Below are 17,972 nucleotides of genomic sequence, written 5' to 3' on the forward strand. Positions count from 1 at the left end.
TATCCCAATAAAATAATTCACCAAAATAGTCTAAATGTTGACCTCATATAAAGAGGAATAAGTTAATAAACTCCTTTTCAGCTAGAAGAAGAAAAATACAAAATTTGGTATCATGGTGAGGCAAGAGAATAGGGTCTGGAGGCAGGGGACCTAAGGCTGTTTCACACCAACTTCCTAGAACTAAATTGAGAGGAAAATCCTAATTTTCCAGGCCTAAGTAACAAAAGGACCAGAGGCTACTCCCTTTGACCTTTTCTGCCCATCAGATGAGAGATTGGCTATCTGCAACAAATCATAATGAGTGAGGGTGAGTCTTGGTTTGCAACTTTGTAACTTCACTCCAGCCTCTGAATGGTTGCTGTCTGCAACCAATCAGACTGATAGTGGGCTACCACTTCCGTTACATGAGGTGAGCATGAAGTGGCCAAAGAGAAACTTCTAGTGGATATTGGGACCCAAGAAGATTCTGTATCCGGGTCCTCAAGCCACTGCTTGGGTCTTCTCCCATACTGTGGAGTGTTCTTTTGTTTTCAATAAATCCCTGCTTTTGTTCTTTTGTTGCTTCATTCCTTCTTTGCTTTGCTGGGGGTTTTGTCCAATTCTTTGTTCAAAATGCAAAGAGCCTGGACAACTTGCAGTAACTATCCTTTACCATTAACACTAGCTGATAATTGTAAAGATAGTATTTATTGAGTGCTTACTATGTGTCAGACAGTCTTCTAAGTGCCTTATGTGTGTTGATTCCTTTAATACTTGTGGTAGAGAACCACAAGTTCTTGTGGTTCAATGTTTCCCAAAAGACATCCACATCTTCATTCCTGGAATCTATGAATATATTGCATGGCCAAAGGGACTTTTCAGATGTGATTAAAAGAAGGCTCTTAAGACAGGGAGATTATGCTGGCTTATCTGGGTAGGCCCAATGTATCACAAAGGTCTTTACTAGTGAAAGAGGGAGGCAGGAGAGTGTCAGAGTGATGCAGCAGGAGAAAGATTCAGCCACTTCTGGCTTTTAAGATGAAGGAATGTGCAGTTGCTAGAAGCTAGAAAAGGCCAGGAAATGGACTCTACCCTAAAGTTGCACAAGAACATGTGGTCTTGAGGTTTTAAAAACTAGGCTGGAGAGAGATGGGACATCATGGCAGACGGGAGGCAGGATTAGATTGCAGCTCCGGACAGAGCGAACAAGGGCTTGCATTGTGAATTTTAGCTACAGATCCACTGCAAGAACAAACCAGCAATCCCAAGAGGACCTACAGACCCTCTGAAGGAAGCAGACTGTTCCTGCAGGACCTGGGAGAGTTCCCCCAAACTGTGAGTGCCCCAACTATGGAAGTGGTAAAGGGAGACCCTCCGCTCCTGAACACACACCCCCATTGGAGAAGCTGAAAGTCTGTTTGCAGGAGAAGTTTCCAACTGTACCTGCAGCTGAGTCAATTTGAGAGCTGAGCAAAAGTCAGGAGTAGAGGAAGCCGCAGAAAGGCCCGGGAGCTCGCTGGTTCCCCTAGCAGGCCATTCCTGCCTGGCATCACAGGGATCCAATAGGAGAGGAGCAGGCGGAGAACTACACAGGGACAAGGAAATCGCTAGCTGAATTTTGTAACAATTTCAACGGAGTGAGAAGCCTCCTGGCCAGAACTCAGGGAGGCAGCAAATCCAGTGTGGAGAACTCCACAGGCAGGGAAAGAACCAAACCCCTTTCTTTCGCAGCTGGGAGGCGTATAGCCTGAGGCAGGTTTTCAAGCCCATGTGGTTCTCCGCCTGGAAATGGTCTGGGGGCTGTTGTGGGGGACATGGTGAAAGTGAGAACTGCCCTTAAGTTTGCGTGGGAGCTGGCCGAGGCCTGTGACTGCAGGCTTTCCTCCACTTCCCTAACAACGTGTATGACTCAGCAGAGGCAGACATAATCCTCCTAGGTACACAACTCCAGTGACCTGGGAACCTCACTCCTATCCCCCACAGCAGCTGCAGCAAGACTCACCCAAGGAAAGTCTAAGCTCTGACACACCTAACGCCTCCCTCACATGATGGTTCTTCCCTACCCACTGTGGTAGTGGAGGACAAAGGGCATATAATCTTGGGAGTTCTAGGACCCTGCCCACTGACGATTCCTCCCCATACTACCACAGCTGATGTTCTCTGTAAAGTGTGACCTCCTAGCAGGAGGTCAACCAGCACAAAAATAGAGCATTAAACCACCAAAGCTAAGGACCCTCATGGAGTCCACTGCACCTCCTGCCACTTCCACCAGAACAGGGACTGCTTTCCATGGCTGAGAGACCCATAGATGTTTCACATCACAGGACTCTGTGCAGAAAACCCTCAGTACCAGCCCAGAGTCTGGTAGACTTGCTGGGTGGCTAGACCCAGAAGAGAGAACACAATCACTGCAGTTTGGCTCACAGAAGCCACATTCATAGTAAAAGGCAGAGAGTACTACATCAAGGGAACACCCTGTGGGACAAAAGATTCTGAACAGCAGCCTTCAGCCCTAGACCTTCCCTCTGACAGAGGCTACCCAAATGAGAAGAAACCAGAAAACCAACCCTGGTAAAATGACAACACAAGGCTCTTCAATACCCCCCAAAAATCACACTAGTTCATCAGCAATGGGTCCAAACCAAGAAGAAGTCCCTGATTTACCTGAAAAGGAATTCAAGAGGTTAGTTATTAAGCTAATCAGGGAGGGACCAGAGGAAGGTGAAGCCCAATGCAAGTAAATCCAAAAAATGATACAAGAAGTGAAGGGAGAAATATTCAGAGAAATAGATAGCTTAAAGAAAAAACAATAAAAAATTCATGAAACTTTGTATATACTTTTAGAAATGTGAAATGCTCTGGAAGGTCTCAGCAATACAATTGAACAAGTAGAAGAAAGAAATTTAGAGTTCAGGGGGGCGGAGCAAGATGGCCGAATAGGAATAGCTCCAGTCTCCAACTCCCAGCGCGAGCGACACAGAAGACCGGTGATTTCTGCATTTTCAACTGAGGTACTGGGGTCATCTCACTAGGGAGTGCCAGACAATCGGTGCTGGTCAGCTGCTGCAGCCTGACCAACGAGAGCTGAAGCAGGGCGAGGCATCGCCTCATCTGGGAAGCGCAAGGGGGAAGGGAATCCCTTTTCCTAGCCAGGGGAACTGAGACACACAACACCTGGAAAATCGGGTAACTCCCACCCCAATACTGCATTTTAAGCAAATGGACACACCAGGAGAATATATCCCACACCTGGCCGGGAGGGTCTCACGGCCACGGAGCCTCCCTCATTGCTAGCACAGCAGTCTGCGATCTATCCGCAAGGCAGCAGCGAGGCTGGGGGAGGGGCGCCCGCCATTGCTGAGGCTTAAGTAGGTAAACAAAGCCGCTGGGAAGCTCGAACTGGGTGGAGCTCACAGCAGCTCAAGGAAGCCTGCCTGTCTCTGTAGACTCCACCTCTGGGGAAAGGGCACAGATAAACAACAACAAAAAAAAAAGCAGCAGAAACCTCTGCAGATGCAAATGACTCTGTCTGACAGCTTTGAAGAGAGCAGTGGATCTTCCAACACTGAGGTTGAGATCTGAGAAGGGCCAGACTGCCTGCTCAAGTGGGTCCCTGACCCCTCAGTAGCCTAACTGGGAGACATCCCCCACTAGGGACACCCCACACCTCACAGGGTGGAGTACACCCCTGAGAGGAAGCTTCCAAAGTAAGAATCAGACAGGTACACTCACTGTTCAGCAATATTCAATCTTCTGCAACCTCTGCTGCTGATACCCAGGCAAACAGGGTCTGGAGTGAACCTCAAGCAATCTCCAACAGACCTACAGCTGAGGGTCCTGACTGTTAGAAGGAAAACTATCAAACAGGAAGGACACCTATACCAAAACCCCATCAGTACGTCACCATCATCAAAGACCAGAGGCAGATAAAACCACAAAGATGGGGAAAAAGCAGGGCAGAAAAGCTGGAAATTAAAAAATAAGAGCGTATCTCCCCGTGCAAAGGAGCGCAGCTCATCGCCAGCAATGGATTGAAGCTGGTCAGAGAATGACTTTGACGAGATGAGAGAAGAAGGCTTCAGTCCATCAAACTTCTCAGAGCTAAAGGAGGAATTATGTACCCAGCGCAAAGAAACTAAAAATCTTGAAAAAAGAGTGGAAGAATTGACAGCTAGAATAATTCATGCAGAGAAGGTCATAAACGAAATGACAGAGATGAAAACCATGACACGAGAAATATGTGACAAATGCACAAGATTCAGTAACCGACTCGATCAACTGGAAGAAAGAGTATCAGCGATTGAGGATCAAATGAATGAAACGAAGCGAGAAGAGAAACCAAAAGAAAAAAGAAGAACAAGAAATGAACAAAGCCTGCAAGAAGTATGGGATTATGTAAAAAGACCAAATCTACGTCTGATTGGGGTGCCTGAAAGTGAGGGGGAAAATGGAACCAAGCTGGAAAACACTCTTCAGGATATCATCCAGGAGAACTTCCCCAACCTAGTAGGGCAGGCCAACATTCAAATTCAGGAAATTCAGAGAACGCCACAAAGATACTCCTCGAGAAGAGCAACTCCAAGACACATAATTGCCAGATTCACCAAAGTTGAAATGAAGGAAAAAATCTTAAGGGCAGCCAGAGAGAAAGGTCGGGTTACCCACAAAGGGAAGCCCATCAGACTAACAGCAGATCTCTCGGCAGAAACTCTACAAGCCAGAAGAGAGTGGGGGCCAATATTCAACGTTCTTAAAGAAAAGAATTTTAAACCCAGAATTTCATATCCAGCCAAACTAAGTTTCATAAGTGAAGGAAAAATAAAATCCTTTACAGATAAGCAAATGCTTAGAAATTTTGTCACCACCAGGCCCGCCTTACAAGAGACCCTGAAGGAAGCCCTAAACATGGAAAGGAACAACCGGTACCAGCCATTGCAAAAACATGCCAAAATGTAAAGACCATCGAGGCTAGGAAGAAACTGCATCAAATAACGAGCAAAATAACCAGTTAATATCATAATGGCAGGATCAAGTTCACACATAACAATATTAACCTTAAATGTAAATGGACTAAATGCTCCAATTAAAAGACACAGAGTGGCAAACTGGATAAAGAGTCAAGACCCATCAGTCTGCTGTATTCAGGAGACCCATCTCACATGCAGAGACATACATAGGCTCAAAATAAAGGGATGGAGGAAGATCTACCAAGCAAATGGAGAACAAAAAAAAGCAGGGGTTGCAATCCTAGTCTCTGATAAAACAGACTTTAAACCATCAAAGATCAAAAGAGACAAAGAAGGCCATTACATAATGGTAAAGGAATCAATTCAACAGGAAGAGCTTACTATCCTAAATATATATGCACTCAATACAGGAGCACCCAGATTCATAAAGCAAGTCCTTAGAGACTTACAAAGAGACTTAGACTCCCATACAATAATCATGGGAGACTTCAACACTCCACTGTCAACATTAGACAGATCAACGAGACAGAAAGTTAACAAGGATATCCAGGAATTGAACTCCTTTCTGCACCAAGCAGACCTAATAGACATCTATAGAACTCTCCACCCCAAATCAACAGAATATACATTCTTCTCAGCACCACATCGCACTTATTCCAAAATTGACCACATAATTGGAAGTAAAGCCCTCCTCAGCAAATGTAAAAGAACAGAAATTATAACAAACTGTCTCTCAGACCACAGTGCAATCAAACTAGAACTCAGGACTAAGAAACTCAATCAAAACCACTCAACTACGTGGAAACTGAACAACCTGCTCCTGAATGACTACTGGGTACATAACAAAATGAAGGCAGAAATAAAGATGTTCTTTGAAACCAATGAGAACAAAGATACAACATACCAGAATCTCTGGGACACATTTAAAGCAGTGTGTAGAGGGAAATTTATAGCACTAAATGCCCACAAGAGAAAGCTGGAAAGATCTAAAATTGACACTCTAACATCACAATTAAAAGAACTAGAGAGGCAAGAGCAAACACATTCAAAAGCTAGCAGAAGGCAAGAAATAACTAAGATCAGAGCAGAACTGAAGGAGATAGAGACACAAAACACCCTCCAAAAAATCAATGAATCCAGGAGCTGGTTTTTTGAAAAAAATCAACAAAATTGACAGACCACTAGCAAGACTAATAAAGAAGAAAATAGAGAAGAATCAAATAGACGCAATAAAAAATGATAAAGGGGATATCACCACGGACCCCACAGAAATACAAACTACCATCAGAGAATACTATAAACACCTCTACGCAAATCAACTAGAAAATCTAGAAGAAATGGATAATTTCCTGGACACTTACACTCTTCCAAGACTAAACCAGGAAGAAGTTGAATCCCTAAATAGACCAATAGCAGGCTCTGAAATTGAGGCAATAATTAATAGCCTACCAACCAAAAAAAGTCCAGGACAGATGGATTCACAGCTGAATTCTACCAGAGGTACAAGGAGGAGCTGGTACCATTCCTTCTGAAAGTATTCCAATCAATAGAAAAAGAAGGAATCCTCCCTAACTCATTTTATGAGGCCAACATCATCCTGATACCAACGTCTGGCAGAAACACAACAAAAAAAGAGAATTTTAGACCAATATCCCTGATGAACATCGATGCAAAAATCCTCAATAAAATACTGGCAATCCGGATTCAGCAGCACATCAAAAAGCTTATCCACCATGATCAAGTGGGCTTCATCCCTGGCATGCAAGGCTGGTTCAACATTTGCAAATCAATAAACGTAATCCAGCATATAAACAGAGCCAAAGATAAGAACCACACGATTATCTCAATAGATGCAGAAAAGGCTTTTGACAAAATTCAACAGCCCTTCATGCTAAAAACACTCAATAAATTTGGCATTGATGGAACGTATCTCAAAATAATAAGAGCTATTTATGACAAACCCACAGCCAATATCATACTGAATGGGCAAAAACTGGAAAAATTCCCTTTGAAAACTGGTACAAGACAGGGATGCCCTCTCTCACTGCTCCTTTTCAACATAGTGTTGGAAGTTCTGGCTAGGGCAATCAGGCAAGAGAAAGAAATCAAGGGTATCCAGTTAGGAAAAGAAGAAGTCAAATTGTCCCTGTTTGCAGATGACATGATTGTATATTTAGAAAACCCCATCGTCTCAGCCCAAAATCTCCTTAAGCTGATAAGCAACTTCAGCAAAGTTTCAGGATATAAAATTAATGTGCAAAAATCACAAGCATTCTTATACACCAGTAACAGACAAACAGAGAGCCAAATCAGGAATGAACTTCCATTCACAATTGCTTCAAAGAGAATAAAATACCTAGGAATCCAACTTACAAGGGATGTAAAGGACCTCTTCAAGGAGAGCTACAAAGCACTGCTCAATGAAATAAAATAGGACGCAAAGAAATGGAAGAACATTCCATGCTCATGGATAGGAAGAATCAATATCGTGAAAATGGCCATACTGCCCAAGGTAATTTATAGATTCAATGCCATCCCCATCAAGCTACCAATGAGTTTCTTCACAGAATTGGAAAAAATGGCTTTAAAGTTCATATGGAACCAAAAAAGAGCCTGCATTTCCAAGACAATCCTAAGACAAAAGAACAAAGCTGGAAGCATCACGCTACCTGACTTCAACCTATACTACAAGGCTAAAGTAACCAAAACAGCATGGTACTGGTACCAAAACAGAGATATAGACCAATGGAACAGAACAGAGTCCTCAGAAATAATACCACACATCTACAGCCATCTGATCTTTGACAAACCTGAGAGAAACAAGTAATGGGGAAAGGATTCCCTATTTAATAAATGGTGCTGGGAAAATTGGCTAGCCATAAGTCGAAAGCTGAAACTGGATCCTTTCCTTACTCCTTATACGAAAATTAATTCAAGATGGATTAGAGACTTAAATGTTTGACCTAAAACCATAAAAACCCTAGAAGAAAACCTAGGCAATACCATTCAGGACATAGGCATGGACAAGGACTTCATGTCTAAAACACCAAAAGCAATGGCAGCAAAAGCCAAAATTGACAAATGGGATCTAATTAAACTAAAGAGCTTCTGCACAGCAAAAGAAACTACCATCAGAGTGAACAGGCAACCTAGAGAATGGGAGAAAATTTTTGCAATCTACTCATCTGACAAAGGGCTAATATCCAGAACCTACAAAGAAACTCAAACAAATTTACAAGAAAAAAACAAACAACCCCATCAAAAAGTGGGCAAAGGATATGAACAGATATTTCTCAAAAGAAGACATTCATACAGCCAACAGACACATGAAAAAATGCTCATCATCACTCGCCATCAGAGAAATGCAAGTCAAAACCACAATGAGATACCATCTCACACCAGTTAGAATGGCAATCATTAAAACGTCAGGAAGCAACAGGTGCTGGAGAGGATGTGGAGAAATAGGAACACTTTTACACTGTTGGTGGGATTGTATACTAGTTCAACCATTATGGAAAAACAGTATGGCAATTCCTCAAGGATCTAAAACTAGATGTACCATATGACCCAGCCATCCCACTACTGGGTATATACCCAAAGGATTATAAATCATGCTGCTATAAAGACACATGCACACGTATGTTTATTGCGGCACTATTCACAATAGCAAAGACTTGGAATCAACCCAAATGTCCATCTGTGACAGACTGGATTAAGAAAATGTGGCACCTATACACCATGGAATACTATGCAGCCATAAAAAAAGATGAGTTTGCATCCTTTGTAGGGACATGGATGTAGCTGGAAACCATCATTCTTAGCAAACTATCACAAGAAGTGAAAACCAAACAGCGCATGTTCTCACTCATAGGTGGGAACTGAACAATGAGATCACTTGGACTCGGGAAGGGGAGCATCACACACCGGGGCCTATCATGGGGAGGGGGGAGGGGGGAGGGATTGCATTGGGAGTTATACCTGATATAAATGACGAGTTGATGGGTGCTGACGAGTTGATGGGTGCAGCACACCAACATGGCACAAGTATACATATGTAACAAACCTGCACGTTATGCACATGTACCCTAGAACTTAAAGTATAATAATAATAAAAAGAAAGAAAGAAATTTAGAGTTCAAAGAAAATGTCCTCAAATTAACCCAATCTAACGAAGACAAAGAAAAAAGAATAAGAAAATATCAACAAAGCCTCCAAGAAGTCTGGGATTATGTTAAATGAACAAACCTAAGAATAATCGGTGTTCCTTAGGAAAAAGAGAAGTCTAAAAATTTTAAAAACATTTTTTGCGGGAATAATCAAGGAAAACTTCCCCAGCCTTGCTAGAGACCTAGACATCCAAATACAAGAAGCACAAAGAACACCTGGGAAAATTATTGCAAAAAGATCTTCACCTAGGCACATTGTCATCAGGTTATCCAAAGATGAAGGAAAGAATCTTAAGAGCTGTGAGACAGAAGCACCATGTAACCTATAAAGAAAAACGTATCAGATTAGCAGCACATTTCTCAGCAGAAACCCTACAAGCTAGAAGGGATTGGGGGCCTATCTTCAGTCTCCTTAAACTAAATCATTATCTGCCAAGAATTTTGTATCCAGCAAAAGTAAGCATCATATATGAAGGAAAGATACAGTCTTTTTCAGATGAACAAGTGCTGAGGGAATTCATCATTACCAAGCTACCACTATAGGAACTGCTAAAGGACCTCTAAATCTTGAAACAAATCCTGGAAACACATCAAACAGAACCTCTTTAAAGCATAAATCACACAGGACCCATAAAACAAAAATACATGTTAAAAAGCAAAAAACAAACAAAAACCAAAGTACGTAGGTAACAAAGTGCATAATGACTGCAATAGTACCTCACATTTCAATACTAACATTGAATGCCAATGATCTAAATGCTCCGCTTAAAAGATACAGAACCAGCTTCATCCATGTCCAAACTAACACAACAACAGAAAACCAAACACAGCATGTTCTCACTCATAAGTGGGAGGTGAGCAATGAGAACACATGGACACAGCTTCGGGGGGCTCATCACACACCAAGGCCTATTGAGGGGTGGAGGCCTGGGGGAGGGATGGCATTAGGAAAAATACCTAATGTAGATGATGGGTTGATGGGTGCAGCAAACCACCATGGCATGTGTATACCTATGTAACAAATCTGCATGTTCTGCACATGTACCCCAGAACTTAAAGTGTATATATATACACACACACACACCCAGAACTTAAAGTATATATATATGTACACACATATATATGTACACACATATATATACACTTTAAGTTCATATATATATGTGTGTGCATATATATATAAAAGATACAGAACCACAGAATGGATAAGAACTCACCAACCAACTATCTGCTACATTGAGGAGACTCAGCTAGCACATAAGAACTCACATAAACTTAGAGTAAAGGGGTGGAAATAGGCATTTCATGCAAACAGACACCAAAAGCGAGCTGGGGTAGCTATTCTTATATCAGACAAAACAAATTTTAAAGCAACAGCAGTTAGAAGAGACAAAGAAAGACATTATATAATAGTAAAAGGCCTCGTCCAACAGAAAAATATCACAATCTTAAACATATATGCACCTAACACTGGTACTCCAAAATTTATAAAGCAATTACTAATAGACCTAAGGAATGAGATAGACATCAACACAGTAATAGTGGAGGACTTAAATATTCCACTGACAGCAATAGACAGGTCATGAAGACAGAAACAATGGATTTAAACTATACCTTGGAACAAATGGACTTTAACAGATATATACAGAACATTGTATACAACAATAGCAGAATACACATTCTATTCAATAGCACATGAAACTTTCTCCAAGATAGATCATATGATAGGCCATAAAATGAGCCTGAATAAATGTTAGGAAATTAAAATTATATCAAGCACTCTTTCACACCATAGTGGAATAAAACTGGAAATCAACTCCCAAAGGAACCTTCAAAAGCATGAAAATACATGGAAATTAACTAACCTGCTCCTGAATGAGCATTGGGTCAAAAACAAAATCAAGATGGAAATTTAAAAATTCTTCAAACCAAATGACAATAATGACACAACCTATGAAAACCTCCGGGATACAGCAAAGGCAGTGCTAAGAGAAAAGTTCATAGTCCTAAACACCTACATCAAAAAGACTGAAAGCACAAATAGACAATCTAAGGTCACACCTTATGAAACTAGAGAAACAAGAACAAACCAAACCCAAATGCAGCAAAAGAAAGGAAATAACCAAGATCAGATCAGAACTAAATGAAATTGAAACAAACAAACAAAAAATACAAAAGTTAAATAAAACAAAAGAGCTGGTTCTTTGAAAAGATAAATAAAATTGATAGACCATTAACAAGATTAACCAAGAAAAGTAGAGAGAAAATCCAAATAACCTCACTAAGAAACAAAACAGGAGATATTACAAATGACACCACTGAAATAGAAAAGATCATTCAAGGCTGCTACGAACATCTTTACTCACATAACTAGAAAACCTAGAAGAGATGGATAAATTCCTGGAAAAATACAAACCCTCCTAGCTTAAATCAGGAAGAATTAGATGCCCTGAGCAGACCAATAATAAGCAGTGAGATTGAAATGGTAATTAAAAAATTACCAGCAACAACAACAAAAAATCCAGGACCAGATGGATTCACAACAGAATTCTACCAGACATTCAAAGAAGAATTGGTACAATTCTTTTGACACTATTCCACAAGATAGAGAAAAACAGAACCCTCCCTAATTCATTCTACAAAGCCAGCATCACCCTAATACCAAAACCAGGAAAGGATATAACCAAAAATGAAAACTACAGACCGATATCCTTGATGAACAATAGATGCTAAAATCCTTAATCAAATACTAGTAAACTGAATCCAACAATTTATCAAAAAGACAGATAATCCACCATGATCAAGTGGGTTTCATATCAGGGATGCAGGGATGGTTTAACATCCACAAGTCAATAAATTTGATACACCACATAAACAGAATTAAAACCAAAAATCACATAATCATTTCAATAGACGCAGAAAGAGCATTTGACAAAATCCAGCATCGCTTTATTATTAAAACTCTCAGCAAAATTGGCATGCAAGGGACATACTTTAATGTAATAAAAGCCATCTATGACAAACCCACAGCCAATATAATACTGAATGGGCAAAAGTTTAAATCATTCCCTTCAAGAACTGGAACAAGACAAGGATGCCCACTCTCACCACTTGTCTTCAACATAGCACTGGAAGTCCTGCCAGAGCAATCAGACAAGAGAAAGAAATGAAGGGCATCCAAATCAGTAAAGATGAAGTCAAACTGACACTCTTTGCTGACAATATGATCATTTACCTTGAAAACCCTAAGGACTCCTCCAGAAAGCTCCTAGAACTGATAAAATAATGCAATAGAGTTTACAAGACACAAAATTAATGTACACAAATCAGTTGCTCTTCTATACACCAACAGCTACCAAGCAGAGAATCAAATCAAGAACTCAACCCCTTTTAAAATGCTGCAATAAAATAAAATAAAATAAAATACTTAGGAATATACCTAACCAAAGAATCAAAAGACCTCTACAAGGAAAAGTACAAAACACTACTGAAAGAAAATGACTATACTGCCAAAAGTAATCTACAAATTCAAGGCAATTCCCTTCAAAATACCACCATAATTATTCATAGAATTAGGAAAAACAACTCTAAAACTCATATAGAACCAAAAAAGAGCCCGTATAGCCAAAGCTAGACTAAGCAAAAAGAACAAACCTGGAGGCATCACACTACCTGATTTCAGACTGTACTATAAGGCCATAGTCACTAATACAACATGGTACTGATACAAAAGTAGGCACACAGACCAATGGAACAGAACAGAGAACACAGAAATAAAGCCAAATACTTCCAGTTAACTGATCTTTGACAAAGCAAACAAAAAACATACAGTGGGGAAAGGACACCCTTTTCAACAAATGGTGCTGGGATAATTGGCTAGTCAAATGTAGGCGAGTGAAACTGGATCCTCATCTCTCACTTTATACAAAAACCAGCTCAAGATGCCTTAAGGACTTAATCCTAAGACCTGAAACTATAAAAATTCTAGAAGATAACATTGGAGAAACCCTTCTAGACACTGGCCTAGCCAAGGATTTCAAGATCCCAAAAGGAAATGCAATAAAAACAAAGATAAATAGTTGGGACCTAATTAAATGAAAGAGCTTTTGCATGGCGAAAGGAATGGTCAGCAGAGAAAACGCACAACCCACAGAGTGGGAGAAAGTCTTCACAATGTATATATCTGACAAAGGACGAATATCCAGAATTTACAACAAACTCAAACAAATCAGTAAGAAAAAAACAAACAATCCCATCAAAAAATGGGCTAAGGACATTAATAGACAATTTTCAAAAGAAGATATACAAATGGCCAACAAACAGGAAAAAATGCCCAACATCACTAATAATTAGGGAAATGTAAATCAAGACCACAATGAGATACCACCTCACTCCTGCAAGAATGGCAATAATCAAAAAATAATAATAATAAAAAAGCAGTAGATTTTGGTGTGGATGTGTTTGTTAATCAGGGAATACTTCTACACTGCCAGTGGGAATGTAAACTAGTACAACCACTACAAAAAACAGTGTGGAGATTCCTTAAAGAACCAGAAGTAGAACTACCATTTGATCCAGCAATCCCACTACTAGATATCCACCCAGAGGAAAAGAAGTCATTATTTGAAAAAGATACTTGCACACGCGTGTTTATAGCAGCACAATTCACAATTGCAAAATCATGGAGCCAACCCAAATGCCCATCAATAAATGAGTGGGTAAAGAAACTGTGGTATATATATACAATGGAATACTATGCAGTCATAAAAGAAATGAATTAACAGCATTTGCAGGGACCTTGATGAGATTGGAGACTATTATTCTAAATGAATTAACTCAGTAATGGAAAACCAAACATCATATGTTCTCATTGATATGTGAGAGCTAAGATATGAGGATGCAAAGGCATAAGAATGATACAATGGACTTTGGGGACTTGGGGGGAAGAGTGGAAAGGGGGCAAAAAATACTGTATACTGCTCGGGTGATGGGTACACAAAAATCTCACAAATCACCACCAAACAACTTACTCATGTAACCAAATACCACCTGTACCCCCAGAAACTTATGGAAAAAAAAAAAAAAGAAAATGCAGCCTCGTCAAAACCTTGATTCTATTCTAGTAAGGACCATTTTGGATTTCTGAACTCCAGAACTGTAAGATGACAGATTTGTGTTGGTTCAAGCCACTAAGTTTGTGGTAATTTGTTATAGCAGCAATAAGAAACTAATAAATCCTCACAATAATTCTAAGGGGCACATGCCATCATTATCTTCAGCTCATAGGTGAGCAAACTAAAGCACAGGCAGTTTCTCAAATATGTAAGACTACAAGAGTTGAGCTGGAATTTGGACACAGACAGCCTGGGTCCAGAGCCTATTAATTAGAAGCCTTCATGGTATGACTTTTGAGATTTTAGCAAAGTTGGAGCGCGAGGGTCATTTTTGCCAGTATTTGCATTCTTATGACCCCTGAGCTAAGCTGCAGCATACACCTAATGTCCAGTTCTGGAGGCAGGGCAGGGTCTTCTTTTAACAGTTTGAATATTGGTATGGAAACAACAACAATGACATCTACTTCAGCCCGACAGTGAAAGATCTATTTCTAGAAGGGTATAATACCTTCTGTTAGTGTTATGTGCTATTAGGAAAAAAAATTATTAATAGATCAAATGGAAATGTTCAACATTCCATTTGGGAAATATTTTTAAAGTGAGGGCATTTTGAAAGAAAAAAGATTAAGTCAGCTACTGTAAAGCAATGGATTCATAATATTTCAAAATAACAGATAATAAAACGTTTAAAGTGAGTCCTTTATCAGCTATTCCAGGAATGCCCATCATCAGCAGACATGGATCTTAGCTCCATGCACAGTACGTGGAAGGCAACTGAAAAATTCACTGGTTGGGCATGCAGCACATGCCTGTAGTACCAGCTACTTGAGAGGTGGATGTGGGAGGACCAACCTGAAGCCTAGAGTTCGAGCCACTGCATTCCAGCCTGGGCAACATAGAGGGATCCTGTTTCTAGAAAAAAATCTTAAAGAAATAATTTTTAAAAATTCCAGTTTGTCCCTGGATCCAAGGGAAAAAAATTCACTGGATAAATGAATGTGCAAATATTTAATTAGTTTATGTATACATACTTTAAGATCCAGCTATGAACAAATGTATCCTCAAATATTTTGGACTTTGTGTTTGATCATTCTCATCACTTTGATTCTCAAGGTGCTTCTTTGTCAGGTTAAGAAGTGCAGTCTTGGCCCTATTCTCTAACTTTTGTCTATGGCTTCAGCTTCCCAAAGCAGGGTGAGTGTAGCATTAGCAGTTAAGAACCCTAGCTTTGGAATTGGCAAGACCTGGATTTGATTCCAGTTTACTTGCCTGTTACTTGTATGACTTCAGGCAAGTTATTCAACCATGGTGTCTTCATTTTAAAATGGGCATCATAACATTTACTTTTTATTTTGTAGTGAGGATCAAAAGTCATAATGTCTTAAGGACAGGCTAGCTCACAGAAAAAAGTTAAAACATGGTAGCTACATAAAATCCACCTTACAGTGTCATCACAGACTGATTTTTGTTTGTAACGTGGTCCACAAAGCATAGTGTCAGAGTCAGAGATACATCTTTTTAGAGTGACGTTCGTTTCAAAAACAGAAAGGAAAATATTCAAGATAAAGTATTTGTCTTATATTTATTTATGAGCCTGTTTAAAGGCATAAATTCATCTTTTTAGGAACTTATGGTTCTTGAGAACTTGGGAAAGGGAAAGAAGATTTGATTTTAAACTTTAAGGAAGGAAACGGGGAGGAGGGATCAGTGGTTTCAACTGTAGTTAGTCTCATCAGAAGGGAAGAAAGTACCTGGTTAATTTTAAGAAAATGAACAAGAATCAGGTGAAAGCACCTACTTTTTATGAAGTGCTTTACATTTACGATCTTAGTCAATCCTCTTAGCAACCCTTTGACATAGGTATGAAGACCACCACTTTATACATGGGGGAATGAATGAAGAGGACAAGGTCACTTACTCAAGGTCACACAGGACAAGTTGGGATTCAAACCCAGTCAGTATACCATACGGCCTCTCATATAGGACTACTTTACAATAAATTCAATTCTTGACTGATTACACATGATTTAGGCAGAAAATGCAGGTTACTTACTGGGAATGAGTAATGATTTGTACTGAAAGAGGTTACTGAGTGGCAAGCAGCACACAGAGATAATTTCTGCTATTATCCTGTCATATTGCAAAATGATTTTTCTGCTGACCACATAATCATTGAATCCCTAGGTGTGTAAAGAAAGTGGCTTCTGTTAACTAGATTCTGCCCATTATTCTACTTTGAAGTTAATAGTACACAGACCAAGCTGCGGCATAAACAGGCAGTTTTAAAGTAAGCTTTCCTCTATGCCGGGAGATATATATATATATTTATCCCATCCAGAAAGATTTCAAATCTAAGGTCAGGGAGCCATAAGATTCAGTTCTGCAAATAAAAATCCCAACAAAATCTGAAGATGTATTTTCTAATTTGTTTCAGAATGATAGAAACCACTAGCTAGATTCACAGAATCTCTTGAAGGTGAGATTCACTTGCTTATATGATGTCACACATGATCCAGATCAGATAAAACACTTCACATTTCATTCATCAAATTCCTCATTGCTTTTTCTTCCTAAAAAGTTATTTATCAAGAATCATTTGGCACAGGACCATAAGAGAAACAAAAAGAATTAATTTGTTTGTATTATGACATTATTGATTGTGATTACTTGCTTATATGATGCCTGTACTTGCCTAGAAATTATTTAATATTTTTCCTATTTTATGTTGGTTTTAGTTAACCATGAGTCCTTTCAAAGGTTTTATTATTGACTTACCATTGTCTTCAACAGAGAAATAGAAGATGTCCTTTGATGCATTGCTGCCCTCATTCAAGACATAGGATATCTTCATCTCATCAATGTCAGCTAAAAAAAAAAAGAGCAAACGTCACACAAAGTCATATTGGCACAAATGAAAATGAGTATGTTAACAACTTCAAAGTTTTAATTAGGCATAGAAGTACTCCAATTAATAAATTTGAAAATAATGATTAAGTGAACATGAATCTTCTTAAAACTACAATGTCAAAAATAAAACTTTAGTTTGAAACTTTATCACAATGAGGTACCATCTCACCCCAGTCAGACTGGTGATTATTAAAAAGCCAAAAAATAACAGACGCTGGGTGAGGTTGCAGAGAAAAGGGAACATTTATACATTGTTGGTGGGAGTGTAAATTAGTTCAGCCATTGTGGAAAGCAGTGTGGTGATTCCTCAGAGAGCTAAAAGCAGAACTATCCTTCAACCCAGCAGTCCCATTACTGGGTATACACCCCAAAAATATAAATCATTCTACCATAAAGGCAAATGCATGCAAATGTTCATTGCAGCACTACTCACAATAGCAAAGACATTGAATCAACCTAAATGTCCATCAATGACATATTGGATAAAGAAAATATATTACATATACACCATTGAATACTATGCAGCCATTAAAAACTAGATCATGTGTTTTTGTTGTTGTTGTTGTTTTTTCAGGAACATGGATAGAGCTGAGGCTATTATCCTTAACAAACTAATTCAGGAACAGGAAACCAAATACTGCATATTCTCACTTAAAGTGGGAGCTAAATGATGAGAACTCATGAATACAATGAAAGGAACAATTGACAATGGGGTCTTCTTGAGGGTGGAGGGTAGGAGGAAGGAGCAGAGCAGAAAAGATAACTACTGGGTACTAGATTTAAATACCGGGGTGATGAAATAATCTGTACAACAAACCAGCATGACATGAGTTTAAAGA

The 17,972-nt window shown here is 39.5% G+C and overlaps 1 protein-coding gene across 1 annotated transcript in view; it reads right to left on the reverse strand.

The window, feature by feature from the left end:
• Nucleotides 1–17,972, reverse strand: part of FREM3 (FRAS1 related extracellular matrix 3) — a 119,720-nt gene that overhangs the window by 95,196 nt on the left and 6,552 nt on the right. The window contains exon 2 of the mRNA XM_030926019.1: nucleotides 17,002–17,091. Coding sequence (XP_030781879.1) covers nucleotides 17,002–17,091 — 90 coding nt within the window. The remainder of the gene's footprint in view (nucleotides 1–17,001; nucleotides 17,092–17,972) is intronic.

The sequence above is a fragment of the Rhinopithecus roxellana genome, chromosome 2 (genome assembly GCF_007565055.1).
Source record: "Rhinopithecus roxellana isolate Shanxi Qingling chromosome 2, ASM756505v1, whole genome shotgun sequence".
NCBI classification, from domain to species: domain Eukaryota; kingdom Metazoa; phylum Chordata; class Mammalia; order Primates; family Cercopithecidae; genus Rhinopithecus; species Rhinopithecus roxellana.